This window comes from Scylla paramamosain, chromosome 7 (assembly GCF_035594125.1).
Source record: "Scylla paramamosain isolate STU-SP2022 chromosome 7, ASM3559412v1, whole genome shotgun sequence".
NCBI lineage: Eukaryota > Metazoa > Arthropoda > Malacostraca > Decapoda > Portunidae > Scylla > Scylla paramamosain.
Genome location: NC_087157.1, coordinates 9,561,393 through 9,576,886, shown reverse-complemented (window position 1 = coordinate 9,576,886; position 15,494 = coordinate 9,561,393). Strand labels below are relative to the sequence as shown.

Sequence of the window (15,494 nt, the reverse complement as noted above, 5' to 3'; positions counted from 1 at the left end):
CTTCCAGGAGAAATAGAGGAAAAGGGTATTTTCCCAGAAGATGAAAAGGAACCAAAAGAGGATGGGGAGGAGGAAGATGCTGAAGAGAATACAGCTAAAGGACAAGAGGAACCTAATGAAAAGGAATCTGTTGAAGATGATGATGGAGAGCTTGGAGAAAAAGATGATGGAGAACAGGATGAGGAGGAATCTTCAGAAGAAAGAAACAAGGATGAGCGAAGACAGGGAACTGAGGAAGGAAATGACTTAAATAATGAAGAAAATAACTTAGAAGATAAAGCTGAGGCATCTGAAGACAAAAGCTCTAAAGATCCAGCAGAGGCAGCTGAGATGGACACCACAGATGGCAGCAAGGACCAGACTAAGGTGAGAAATTATTTATGGTTATTAGGAAATATTGAAAATTAATGTAGGATTGACATAACTCACAGATTTCATGTAAATATATTTTGTCAGCAGTGTAATCAAACTTCGCAAGTTGATACAGATAAGCTATAATTTCAGAGAAGTTAGAGTGATAGTTATGACATTGAACAGTTGTTCTTTTGATGATCCCATTATCAAGCATGAGATTTGTTTTCCTACAACAATCACAAAAGAAAAGGATCAGGAAGCATATGAACATGCTCTGGCAGTATACCTTTTTGTCATACTATCCTTGCATTTCAAAACTAACTTTTTTTTTTCATTTTATTTATCTTACTCCTGATTAATTTTCCTCATGTTAAGTATTTTGCTTTCTCTCAGGAGCTCAGCTGGTTTTCACCATTTATAAAATTTTTATTAAATTTTGTTGATTGAATGTGAGCATAGGAAACTCTACAGGATGTATTTATTCATAAACTAAATGTTATGACCATACTTTGATCTTCAGCATTTTCATAATTTGTAAGAACTGCACATTGCACATATGATGGTGAATACAGCTACTGGTCACCTATTGCTTATAAACTATGAGGCCACAATTTTCCAGCCAGCTTCATAAACAGGAGAGACCTTCCCAAATATTTATGCTGGTGAAGAATCAAGCCATGGGCTTTTGTACTGGACCAAATGCACCAAGCATTATACTGTTAGAATCCATGAAAATATACATTAGGTATCTGGTTTCAGTCCATGACAATCTGGATCATATGACTTGCACACTTGAATTGGTCTTTGTGTCAGTTCAGAATCAGAATAAGTAAATTAATTTTGATGAAAAATAGGCATTCACTAGTTATCATCTTTATTTTGTACTGAAAAAAAAAAAAAAAATCCAGAGAAATCTATCAGCATAATCATTATCAACAGGAGCAATCCAAATCAGACACTGGTGGACAGCATGAAGATGATGAGGAAAAGCAGGAGGAACAAGGACAAATGGGAGAACAGACAGAGGATCAGGAAGGCACTGGTCAATCTGAGAGTCGAACTCGAGAAGATGCCCACCAGGGAGAGTCCTCAGCCTTGGTTACTCAGGCCTCAGCCAATGACCAGAGTGACATGAAGAAGCCGCGTAGACCTGGGGAGACTGATGAGAACAGGACATTGGGTAGGCTTAATTCAAATTCTGCTTGTTTGTTTTCTCCTGGAGCTTATTTTTATAACTACCCTAACCAGTTTTCCATTTGTCATTATTATCACCATTTTTAAAAACTACATATGTATTTGCATGTATCACTTTTTGCAGGCTGCATAATTATTTATAGCTTCCTTTGCATAAATCTTCAAGGAGTTTCAGGATTATATAATTGTGAGTTATCTTCAATTTTTTTCAAGGAAGAACTGTAATACTGACTACTTTCAGATTATTAATTTTATGGTCCAATCATTCTTTTTTATCTTGGTAACCTACCTAAACCATTTCAGTCTACCTTTCTCACCACCAACTAATATACTCATTTTCCATCTTCTCCCTCAATTCACCATCTTTTGTTCTCTTAAGCTTCTATTTTCAGGTCTGATGTTTAATGGTGCACTACATATCTATCTTAACATTGTCATCTCAGACTGCTTTAGTTTGTAAGCATCATTCACATTCATTCCATGGGTTCTGCTAGTATTCAGGATTTCACTCCTAATAAAAAATTTAATTAATGATAAGCTATTAAAAACTACATTATTTTAGTTTTCAGTGTTCAACTGTAATAGTGAGTTAGTTCGAAACTTAATATAATGTTTGTTTTAACTTTCATGAGATATTTTTTTTCTACCTCAGGTGATAATAACAAGAGGATACAACAGGGCTTGATGACCAAAGAGTCCAAGCAAAGGAAATCAGAAGCTGACCAACAGCAACAGGAAAAGGTTTGTTGTGTAATTTTTCATTCATACTAATGATTTTGCAATTTGAAATATTTACATCTACACCAGAATGTATCTAAAGTGTTTGGAAGTCAGCAGTATCAAAGATTTTGTATTTTCTACAAATTCTGAATTATTTCTTTGTAAATAACAAGATAACTAGAGGATGGGATCTAAGTCTAAAGATCTATCTAGAGGATGTGATCTAAGTCTAAAGATCTATCTTTATAACTGGATTGTGCATAGGAAAGATAAGAATGAAGCTGCTGGTGGCAAGTGTGAACTATCATAGACTCATTGTCTACTGTGTTTATATTCTTTCCATGATGCATCCTTACATCAAGTTTAACTTCTAATATGCCTTACCAATTTGTTAATGCTTACCGAAGGTAAGAATCACAAATTTAGCAGCATGTATTTGTTTACTGCAGGGGTGGAAGTTGATGAAAATAGAAAAAGATTGAAAAAAATGCAATCCTCTGCTTCCCAAATTATAATGTGATGCAGCAAAAAGCTATTGACTAATTGTCTGATTAACAATGCATACAAAATTCAATACTAGTTTAGATTTCATACATTTTTGTTATTAAAGTATACTGATAGAAATTTTATTATTTGTGGTCTTAAGATACTTAGGCAATGATTAAACCAGGTTCCTTATTATTATTATTATTATTATTATTATTATTATTATTATTATTATTATTATTATTATTATTATGGATTAGGCCATACAGCCTTCCTTGGAATTGCCATCTGGGGAGGAGACTAGAAATGTTCAGAAATTAGACAACATTAAACAGGTGTCTTGAAATTTCCCACAACTTTCTTTTGCCATCTACAACAATTGTGGTCTTGGTTATAATTTTGATCTGAGGAACATCACCTCACCTCTCCCAAACCTCATCTTTTTTTACTGAGGCTCAAGTATTTAAAGCCACTGACAACAATCTTTATTATGTTCCCCTCTAATTTCCTTTTTCTTATTTATGTACATGTCAGTATAATTTGATCATGGCTTTGAATCATCAGAATTTTACATCATCTGGTTGAGGCTTCATTGTTGCACAGGTTATTTTTATTATTTATTTTTAGGACAATGATGCTGAGAAAGAATCTCAACACTCAACTTATGAACACATCAGCAAGTCAGAGGACCACTTTGATGCCCATATGGTAGATGCTGGCACACAGGAGCAGGCTAAGGAGGCTCCAGCACCTGCAGACAGACAGGAGGAGGAGATGGCAGATGAAGATATGTTAGATACTCCAATGGAGGTAACCTTTACTGTTTGCTGTTTCTGATATTTCTGATAACTATAGAATTATAACTGTCTAGGCATGATTATGTCTCAGCAACTGCTCTTGTTGACTGTGTAAGTACCTTGAGAAATCTACTGAATAGCATTATACTTACAATTCATTGAAAGTCATCATCTGTATCTTATTTCAAGATTAACAGGAAAATAATTGTTCACTTAAAATCATAAATGAAATGAGGGATTAAAAGTGGGAAACAATGGATATTGGTGCTGTGGTATAGATCCACAATATCTGGTAAAGTTTGATAAATCTTTAAAATTGCAAACTTTTTTTATAATGAAGTAATGATGATTTATAGAGAAAGTTGCAAAGATTTTATAATTAAATACTTTAGATCAGGTTAACTGAATAAAACCTTAAGAGTTTTGAGTGTGTTGCACCACTATCATTGCTCTCTCCCTCCACCATATATGCCATAGCCTAACACAGCAACTCACTCCTGCTGCATTGTAGCTATTTATAATCATAAAATCCAACACAGTCTTCAGAGTTAATAGGGCTGAATGGGACAGTATGAGCATATTGCTATTATTAGTTGCATAGCCTTCCTTTTGTTTTGTTAATAAACTGATTTGCAAGCTGTGGCAAGTCACATGCTACAATAACCACTCACTTGGATTACAAAAACATATTTTAAATGACTGTATATGCTCATCATATTAAAAGAGCAGTTAACTTGAAAAGTGAATAAAGATTTAATTAACTTGGTGAGTTAGAAGGTGACTATTCAAGCCATATTTTGTGCTCCAAGCAAGTGAATATTGTTGCTTGCAACAGTGGCATTACAATACTATATTAGCACAAGGCCATCTACTTTGCCATTTCAAATGTATCTGCTCATAATCTGAAAAGTTATGTAACTTTTTAGTTTATAATGACAAATTTATATTATGATACAATGAAACATTAGTTTCTGGTCATTGTTGTTACTATGGTGTCAGATGTGAGGTTTGATGTGCAGACCCTATCTATGGAAAAACTGCATGGTTTTCAAGATATTCAGTATTCAGAATTTATGATAAAAGTAAAATTTAGACCTCTATTTGATAGTGAAGGGAAATGAAAAAAAAAAAAAAAAAATTGTTGGTGTTGTTTCTGTTGCTTTCTGTTTTGTTGAACCCATTCCCATTGGAGGAACTATCTATACATAAATGTTTTGAAAATGGGATATAAACATTTAGTCTCATGACTACTTTAGGTTGTAGCATGGTCTTTTTATAAAAGGTTCCTTTCTACCAGCAAAATTATTCACATAAGTTGCTATTTGACATCTCATGCCAGCTCAAACCCCTGGAAACCAGTGGAGAATGCTGAATGCCTCTCAGTGACAGTCACTGCCTGTCCTTTGCTGATGGTTGATATGCATTTTTAGAATTTCTCTATTCCTATTAGTCTATTATGTCAAGGATCAAGAGACATCTTAAGTTGGAAAATATAACAGCTTTGGTAGTGGAGGATATAAGCTAAATGATGATTTTGTGGATGACTTTGATGATTCTGAATCATCTACCATCAGTAGAGTGATTCCTAACCATCCTATACCTATATGGATGTATATTAAAACTAGTTTATGGTATATATATATATATATATATATATATATATATATATATATATATATATATATATATATATATATATATATATATATATATATATATATATATATATATATATATATATATATATATATATATATATAGATCCAATAGTTTAGTCAATTTTGTGGCAGAGTCTATATGAGTAGCTGGCTGCAACAAGGGGCCAAGCCCCAACCACCTTGAAATGGAGTTAATAATGTATTCTGTTCGATGATTTCCCCTACATCTTAGAAATAACATTGATATGATCATATCTCTATTGTGTGTGCAGCTAACATTCATTAATCATAGTACTGTATACCTCATCAATCATGCTATCACCATCACTATCTCATTCAGTAAATACGTGATGTTTCAAGAGGCAGCTGTTGATAATGATGGCTAATTTTTAACGCAAGACATTAGTGTACACTATTGTAACCCCCAAAAATTAGTGTTACATACATGAAAGTTTCTATAAATGACAATAAAAAACTTCATTGCTGGCAACACGCAAGTTTTCTCTATCAAGATGTGCCACACCAGCCAGCCCAAACTGTTGTACGGCATTGCTAATGCCAATATCATTACATTTTGTGTCAAGTTATTATAGTTAGCTATGTTATTAAGGTACAATTATTACTTATCTATTGCCGAGAGAGAGAGAGAGAGAGAGAGAGAGAGAGAGAGAGAGAGAGAGAGAGAGAGAGAGAGAGAGAGAGAGAGAGAGAGAGAGAGAGAGAAAGTGCACCATCACAAGATGTTAGTTTGGCTGTTTGGCAACACAGCATATTACCATGGTGATAGAGCATTCTCTCTCTCTCTCTCTCTCTCTCTCTCTCTCTCTCTCTCTCTCTCTCTCTCTCTCTCATGTGATCTTGAATAGGGAAGGCAAATCACTTCAAAATCTTTTTAAGAGTAGAAGATAAAAATGTTGAGAATGAACAACAGATCCTCACTATAAAATTTCTCACTGTCCTAAGACGGTTTACAGTGAGGAGAGAGAGAGAGAGAGAGAGAGAGAGAGAGAGAGAGAGAGAGAGAGAGAGAGAGAGAGAGAGAGAGAGAGAGAGAGAGAGAGAGAGAGAGAGAGAGAGAGAGAGAGAGAGAGAGAGAGAGAGAGAGAGAGATGAATGAGGAAGAAAAAGTAGTAGAAATTATTGTATGTCTGTCAGCACTGTCCATCCCTTCTCCTAGAGAGAGTGGTGCTGAGACAGTGCAACTGAGCCAATGGGAAGCACTGAAATTATTGTCATGGGGTATCCAAGTCTGTTCTTAATGAATTATTAAGAGATGCTGCATGTTAATAGATTTTTTCTTCAAAAGTTTACTGGGCCATGTGAAAGTTTCAAAATCTGAAAATGTTTCCTGCTTAACACACTATTATTCATCATTTTATAACTTCAGTTATTCAACATAATGAAATCAGATCTATATCACATAAAAGCCAAGAAAATGTAGTCTATAATGAGATATAATACATTTGCATATACTCTGTCTAGGTCATACTAGACAGGTAAAGTAAACCAATGGTGAATGACTAATGCACACAGTGTGCTTACCTTTAAGTGCAATTTACTCATTTGTTTACTTTTGACACATGATCTATTGTCACAGCCAGCTACTTATATATAGATGTCAATATGGAGTGCCCATGTGTGGGAAAACAATATAGATACATGTATCAATGTATGGACCAAACTTAGCATACTCTAGATTTAGACATACATCTGCCTGGTGCTGAGAAGGGGTTAAAGGTCAGTGGCTGGACTTCATGCCTTTTTGAGCCTTAAAACTACAGGAAATTTTGAGTCTCGTGCTTTTTTTTTTACATTATACCTTATAGATTTTTGTCTTTAATTTACCTCTTAAAGAGATATTTTCATCTAGAACAAATGTTTTGAACAGGTTGAGGAAGAAGAGCTAGGAGAAGCTGGAGAAGAGAAGAAGGCCACCAGCCAGGAAGGCAAAAATGAAGAACAAAGGGAGCAGCGTCAGGGCAAGCAGGACCCACAAGCCGAGGGAGAGGCACAAATAGTTACAGAAGGAGAGACAGTGCTGGAAAATATCATCCAGCGTCCACCAGAGACCTACTTCCATACTTTGATGCCAGACCAAGGTGACTTTCCTCACTTTATCATCAGGAAGCTTTTTTTTATACTCTCTTGAGTTTTAGGAAAATTGAATAGTATATGTAATATGATTCAAGTTGGTCTGTAAAAAAAAAAAAAAAAAAAAAAACATGACCTATGAATTTTCTTGTAACAGTTGAGAAAATTTAGGAGGGGATTTCCCTGCCTCTGCCCCTTTTTTGCCAGGGCAGCTAATTGTAGTACACATACTGTGTGTGTATATATATATATATATATATATATATATATATATATATATATATATATATATATATATATATATATATATATATATATATATATATATATATATATATATATATATATATATATATATATATATATATATATATATATATATATATACACACACACACACACACACACACACACACACACACACACACACACACACACACACACATTGTTATGACCATGGATTCCTGCCCCTTTTACAGCTGTCTCAAACTGGGCTAGCTTCCCACAAGTCACCACCTATGTGACTTGGTGCAGGGCTAAATATAGGTTACAAAGTCCTCTTTTGAGTCTTGCACCCTTTACACAGATGGTCATAACACCAGGTTACACAAATGAGGTCATCAGCCTGTTTCACCCACCTACAGCAAGGGAATATTATAACACCAACAGATCATCCCCCCCACCCCACCTCCCACCTCCTTGCTAAGAAAGAATCATCAGCTATGTTCTAGAAAGGGACAATCACAACAAGCAACAAACACATAAGGATTATAACATACTACAGAATACTGCCTTCATGAATGACAAGACAATATCCACTCACTTTTCATAGAACACTATCTCCCTCTGCTTTGCAATATTATAATCAAGTTCCCAGAAGACAAGCCCTGTTCCCCGTCCAAGAACAACACTCTAAGAGAGCACTAGATCACAGTAGTATGTAACAAAACAACATATACACAGACAAGTTGCCCACAAACACAAATAGAAAGGTTGTCAACTGCTCACTGCACCAGGCTTACACACACACAGCCAAGGGGTCACATCACAAGTATATCAACTGTATTACAAATAACTACTCTCATAGTCAGGTTAATGGAGACACCTAAACACTACACATATAAGCAGGGGTATATTGTGGTAAATTATTCAAATACCCCTTAAAGCAACTGGCCTGTCTAGCTGTATTCCTCCCAGTCTTCTCGCATTAGCACTGCCTTGAATGCATATCTATCTCTTGTAAAAGTACAAACTGTGACTGAGTTGTGAGAACATGCCATCCTTAGTCATCACAGGAGTGTGAGTCATGTGAGAGAGGAGGGGGGAAGAATGAGGGCTCCCCACCCTCCCTGCTCACCCCCACACTCAAACTGCTAGCAGGCACAACAAAATTATTATCTTTTGAAAATTCTGGTGACTGACCTATGGGGCCTGGATATATTCTGATTACTGTGTGAGCAAGGGGGACTCGTCAATTAAATACTGGGTGAGACTTGAACTGAAGGGACAACTAGAAGTAGGGTAAACAGAATGGGGAAGAAGGATGATTAGATACAAGATGATTTTACAGTAAACTCAGAGCCACATGGCCACCCAGTCATCATACATCTGGCATTTGTGCTCTTTGCTCTTGCTTTCTCTTCCCTTTCTCTCCTTTCTTTCTCCTCTTCTTCATACTCTCACTTCTTCCTTATGCCCCACATAACAATATATATATATATATATATATATATATATATATATATATATATATATATATATATATATATATATATATATATATATATATATATATATATATATATATATATATATATATATATATATATATATATATATATATATATATTATTTGTGGCACCACAGACCACTAGATCTTCAAACCATCATTCTACCAACTTGAGTCTTGCCACTGAAGCTACATTACGGTCCATAGCTTGAGCACTCTCGCCTCCCTTGCTAACCAATTGGTGATGGAGAGAGGTGAGCTGCTGGTGCGTACCACCAGACCAGGCAGAATTCACTTTACAGCCAGCATGACCACACCCCTTCTCTTCCACATACATTTGAATTGTATTGTCTCTGCTACTGAGTAAACTGCTCCACTTTTGTCATCGTTTACTTACTAAGAATCACTACAGTGGTGACCCTGGAAAATCCAAAACGACTTCTTTTGGATTTCACCATGTCTACCAAAGACAGCAAAGATCAACAGAATGCAGTATCACTCAAGCTACTCACTTTCTGGATTTCACAACCTCAGGTGTGGTTCGAACAGGTTAAAGCCCAGTTCCACGTACGCCAAATCACTGCTGACACTACCAAATATTACTATGTGGTCAGTGCACTGGATCAGGAAACAGCTGGGCACGTCATCGACTTCCTCCGCCACCCTCCTGCTGACGGCAATTATAAAGGAATCAAGAAGCTCCTTACCAGTACCTTCAGCCTAAGCAAGCGTGCAAGGGCAAAAAACTTTTGCACATGGATGGCCTCATGGCCTCGGCAACCGCAAACCACCCATACTAATGAACGAGATGCTTGCCCTGATGGATGGACATATGCCATGTTTCCTATTCTTTCTGGAGCAGATGTCTGACGACATCTGCCTAATCCTTGCGGATGACAAATTCACCCATCCCCGTCAGTTGGTGGTGGGAGCAGATGTGCTGTGGCAGGCCAAACAGCAGGACGAAACCTTCATTACCAACATCACAGCCGTGACCCAACATTCTGTGCTAACCACCAGTACTCATCCTGATGGAACAACATTGAAGTTGCTGGCTAATACCCATGAGAACTGGTCTTATTATCACCAACATTGGTGCTCCGAAGCCTGCTGATGCCATCCACCCTGCATGCACCTGGGCAGCCGGCCGTCGGTAATAGCTACTGCTGCCGGACGTGAACATTGACTCCTCAATGTCAACAATTGCCACTCTGGGCGCTGTTTTCCCGTTGATTCAGGGGCAGAGATTAGTGTTTTGCCTGGCTTTAGCAAAGACACTCAGTGTAGGAAGAGAGGTCCACTCTTGGCAGCAGCCAACAGAAGCAACATCAAGACATACGGCACATGCACCATCCACCTAAATTTCAACAGCTGTCATTTCAAGTGGACATTTACCATCGCTGATGTCTCACAATCACTGCTTGGTGCAGATTTCCTCCATGCACACTCTTTGCTTGTCGACATGAAAGGACGTTGCATTGTTGATTCAACAACATTTGAATCGGTTAACCTTTGCCATGCCCTGTTACCAGCGCATCATCTTGACTCTGTGTCTTGTTCAAACAGTGTGTATGCCAAGATACTACTGGACTATCTGGATATCGTCAAGCCACAGTTCCATTTAGCAGTACCAAAGCATGGTGTAATGCACCACATTACCACCACGGGTCCACCTCTACATGCACGGGCACACAGGCTTCCTCCTGACAAGCTCTCACAAGCTAAGGAGGAGTTCAGAAAAATGGAGGAAATGGGTATTGTGCATCACTCAGATAGCCCATGGGCATCCCCACTGCACATGGTTTGAAAATCAACTGGGGCTGGAGGCCTTGTGGGGACTACCACTATCTGAATGATATCACTACAGCAGACTGGTACCCAGTGCCCCACATTCAAGACTTCATGGTGAATATTGACAGTGCCAAGATATTTTTTGAAGATTGACTTGGTATGAGGCTATCACCAGATTCCAGTTCATTCTGATGACATCCCCAAAACTCCCATAATCACCCTGCTTGGTCTTTTTGAGTTCTTGTGCATGCCTTTTAGCCTCAGGAATGCTGTCCATGCATTCCATGGCTAGATTTTGCGTTTATCTGCCTGGATGACATCCTAGTCGTGAGTCGTACATGCCAAGAACACTATACTCACTTCAGACAGTTTTTCCAGAGGTTAAGTGAACATGACCTGGCCATCAATCTGGCTAAGTGCCAGTTTGGCCTCTCCCCCATCAGTTTTCTTGGCCATTGCATTGACCAACACAGGGCCATTCCACTTCCAGCCAAAGTTGATGCTATTCACAAGTTCCCGAAACCCACTACTATGAAAGGATTCCAGGAATTTATTGGCATTGTAACTTTATACCACCACTTCATACCAGCAGCAACTAAGATCGTGGAACTGCTTTTCCAGCTCCTCACTAGCAAGTCTAGAAAGCTCATATGGACCAATGCTGCTTCCATCACTTTCGAGAACACCAAGGCAGGATTGGCTAATTCAACAATGATGGTTCATCCGCAAGCCGATGCACCAACCACTCTCGTGATCGACACGTCAGAAACAGTGATGGGAGGAGTTCTGGAACAACTTGTTAATGGTGAATGGTGACCTCTAGCCTTTTCATTTGCCACCTATGACCCCTGGAATGGAAATACAGGGCTTTCAACCGGGAACTTCACACTCTAGCAATTCGATACTTTCACTACTTCCTCGAGGGCAGGGAGTTCACAGCTTTTACTGCCCATAAGCCACTCACATTTGTTTTTACCAAGGTGTCTTATCCTTGGTCAGCCAGCAGGCAGCAACGACACCTTGCCTATATTTCAGAATATACTACACACATTCAACACATCTCAGGGAAGAGTAATAAGGTCACAGATGCACTTTCATGCTCCATCAACTCCATCAACACCTTGGAACCAGGCATCGACTACACAGCTCTGGCAGCAAGTTAACAGGTGGAGGAAGAGATAGTCGCCTGTCGTACTGCCATCTCTGGCCTGGTGTTGGAAGATGTACGTTTCGGTCCTTCAAACTCTACTCTCCTCTGTGATGGACACCCACCAATCATCCCTGCTTGCTGGTGACGCCACATCTTCAACACCGTGTATGGCCTTGCTCATCCTTTCATCCAGGCCATGAAGATACTGATTGCAGCCAAATTCATATGGCATGGGCTATGTAGGGATGTTGATAACTGGTCAAGAGCTTGCACCCCTTGTCAAACTTCAAAGATCCATTGCCACACCAAAGCACCACTGAAGAGGTTCATTGCCCTATTGATGCTTTGATCACATCTACATGGACATCGTCGGGCCTCTCCCACAGTCCAGAGGGGTAACTCACCTTCTCACCATTGTTGACAGGTTTACAAGATGGCCTGAAGCAATCCCACTCTTAGATTCTTCCACCACAACTTGTGCATGCGCCTTAGTCATCAACTAGATCGCCCTCTTTGGCATACCAGCTCATATCCTCTGACAGAGGCACACAGTTTACCTCTGGATTGTGGTTGGCAATGGCACAATTGCTAGGGGTAAGCTTGTGTTTGAATTATCATGATTTTCTATAACCATGCCATCTGGAGGGAAAATAGAAAAGACAGCCAGCGAGTGACCTTGATGCAATGCTCTCTCTCTCTCTCTCTCTCTCTCTCTCTCTCTCTCTCTCTCTCTCTCTCTCTCTCTCTCTCTCTCTCTCTCTCTCTCTCTCTCAAGATGGGCCATCTTGTGTGAGACTGTCGCTCATTATATAGATAGATAGATAGAGGATATTTCTATCACCTTATCAGTTAGCCTTTTCCTAAGCTGATTAAAAAAAAAACAACAGAAACAATAATGACTTTTATAAAGGCATCCATATGGCTGTTGACATGCATCATTGGGGACTTTGCTGGTGATATATTACTTGTTTCCTTATCTTTTTTGAAGGGTTGATATTTCAATATTGTCATTGTTTTCTATTGATATTTTTGAAAGTCAGTATAAAAATTGCATATGTTCATGTTGGTCAGTATGGGTTGTGTGGTCTGTACCATTTATCTAGTTTCTCATGTACATAAGCAAAGGAAATACTGCAAAATAAAAACAGACCTTCATTCATCAGAAAAAAAGAAAAAGTTAAATCTCTGCAGAAAACTAAGTCAGTGTCAGTCTACCTATCTGTATATCAGGCCTGCAATCCCATTCAAAGTGGCCTAAAAAAAGCACCACACACCCTTACATCATCATTTTCACTCTTAACCCTGTCAACCCTGGGTGGAAAGGGGCTGAGAATACTACCACTGTATTCCCTTGTCACAGGAGGCAGCTAAAAGGGACGGAGTGAGGGGGCTAAGGTCCCCCTTTTCTGTTGATTTAGTAAGGGAAAGAAAACTGTCTTATATTAACTAATGACTACTGTGAAATATAATAATAATTTCTGGTTTAAACAAGAAAACCTGTACCTATCACAGTTCTTTATGATGATTTCTTATGATAAAAACTGAATCTTTCATCATTGCCAGCCAATTACTTCTCACATGATGGAAAATCAAGTGCTGTTAACACTTAATTTTTCACATTTCTATATAATATGCACATCAGTCTGTTTATATGATAGAAGTGTTGGCTGACATGATTGTCTCTTTCGTAATATAAATTCAACTTAACTGTTTTTGTTTGAATTTCAGATGAAAAAAAAGATAAACCAGTTGCCAAATTTGATGAAGATGTTGAGAAGACCAGACGGCAAATAGAAGTTGTGAGCACTCATGATGAATGTGAAGGGTCATCTTGGGCAAGGCAGGAGGCTCAAGTGGCTTCAGTGGCAATGCAGTTGTGTGAACAGCTTCGCCTAATTCTGGAACCTACACAGGCAGCCAGGCTGCAGGGTGATTATAGAACAGGGAAATGGCTAAACATGAGGAAAGTGATTCCATACATTGCATCGCAGTTTCGCAAAGATAAAATATGGCTCAGAAGAACACAACCAAGTAAGAGGACATATCAAATTCTGGTGGCAGTAGATGATTCTGAGTCCATGATGGAAGCTCGGGCAGGAAGCCTGGCAGTGGAAAGTGTTGCCCTAGTTACTCGTGCTCTTACCTTGCTGGAGGTGGGTCAGCTAGGAGTTATTAGTTTTGGGGCCACTACAAAAATTTTGCATCCTCTTGATCAGCCATTTAATGAAACTTCAGGAAATAGAATTCTCACCAACTTAAAATTTGACCAGAAAGTAACTAACTTTAGTAGAATGTTAGAGGATAGTGTGGCCATCCTCAGTGGTTCCCGCATCACTGGAAGCCATGGTCACCCAGACACAGCCCAGCTACTGCTCATCCTGAGTGATGGCCAAACTCAGACCAGAATGGAAACAGTCAAGGCAGCTGTAAGAGCTGCCCGAGCTGCCAGAATATTTATTGTCTTTCTGGTCTTGGATGCTAAGGATAATAGGTATTCCTTCTATGATACATTAATATATGAAGGAGGAGTGATGAAGTCTATAGTGGAGTTCTTCCCCTTCCCATTTTTCTTAGTAGTAAGGGACATAGACACACTTCCTGATGCTTTGGCCACAGCTCTTAGGCAGTGGTTTGAATTGGTGACAGCTGATGCAGCTCACTGATGAAATTCCATTTATGATTAATGTTATTTGCACATTTGTACATTATTGTATTAGAGTAATTATTTATGACCAATTTTGATTTGTATTGTAAAAACAGTTCATATAAAGCAAGTTTGTATGCAGTATATGTTTTTAATAAACTGATGTTGTAATGATTAGTGTTCTTAGCATAAAATAATGAGAGATCAAGAATTCCATTTCCCTGTTAGGTAGGTTTTTATTAAGTTATTCAAGGGTAAAAAGATATCACCAACAGAATTTAGGTTCCCATATTTTCTGTGATACTTTGCTGGTGACGAGATGATCTGCATCAAAGTGAATTGCACCTACTGATGGTGTTTTAAAAACACATTCTGACTGGACATGCCAAAGACACCACCCTTAAAAAAAGTTGAGCATGACTCTAGTCTTGTACATTTGTTCTGAGTTGAACCCAAGATGTTCCTATTCTTGATGTGTGCAGTTAGAACAATCTTCCATGTAATTAACATGTCCATTACAATGTCTGACTCATATCTATATGTCAAAACTGAATATATCCAACTTCAAAGTAATGCTGGTCTCTTTGATAAGAATATGGTCTGTAACAATGTAACCAAATCTTACCTGGACATCTTTTTAGTTGCGACTTGTACAGGATAAAATCATCAGCAATAGTCACTCAGACCTGATGCATTGTGGTAAATTGGGGACACACAGGAAGTAAGCCAGAAAGAGCTGTCTATCAGTGCCTTAAAATCTTACACTTGTCCTGAAATAAACTTTCGATGGAATTTTCATGACAGGAATCTCATTTCATTTAAATCTTTATATGTATCCGCATGCCAGTTTAAAGTCTAGATTTTTACTGATATCCCCAAA

The 15,494-nt window shown here is 38.2% G+C and overlaps 1 protein-coding gene across 1 annotated transcript in view; it reads left to right on the top strand.

The window, feature by feature from the left end:
- The window catches only part of LOC135102477 (midasin-like), a 57,908-nt gene extending 43,123 nt beyond the window's left edge, over window positions 1-14,785 (top strand). The window contains 6 exon segments of the mRNA XM_064007793.1: window positions 2-366; window positions 1,294-1,534; window positions 2,201-2,289; window positions 3,382-3,564; window positions 7,098-7,308; window positions 13,699-14,785. Coding sequence (XP_063863863.1) covers window positions 2-366; window positions 1,294-1,534; window positions 2,201-2,289; window positions 3,382-3,564; window positions 7,098-7,308; window positions 13,699-14,633 — 2,024 coding nt within the window. The 3' untranslated portion in view covers window positions 14,634-14,785.
- Window positions 14,786-15,494: the final 709 nt, after the last annotated feature.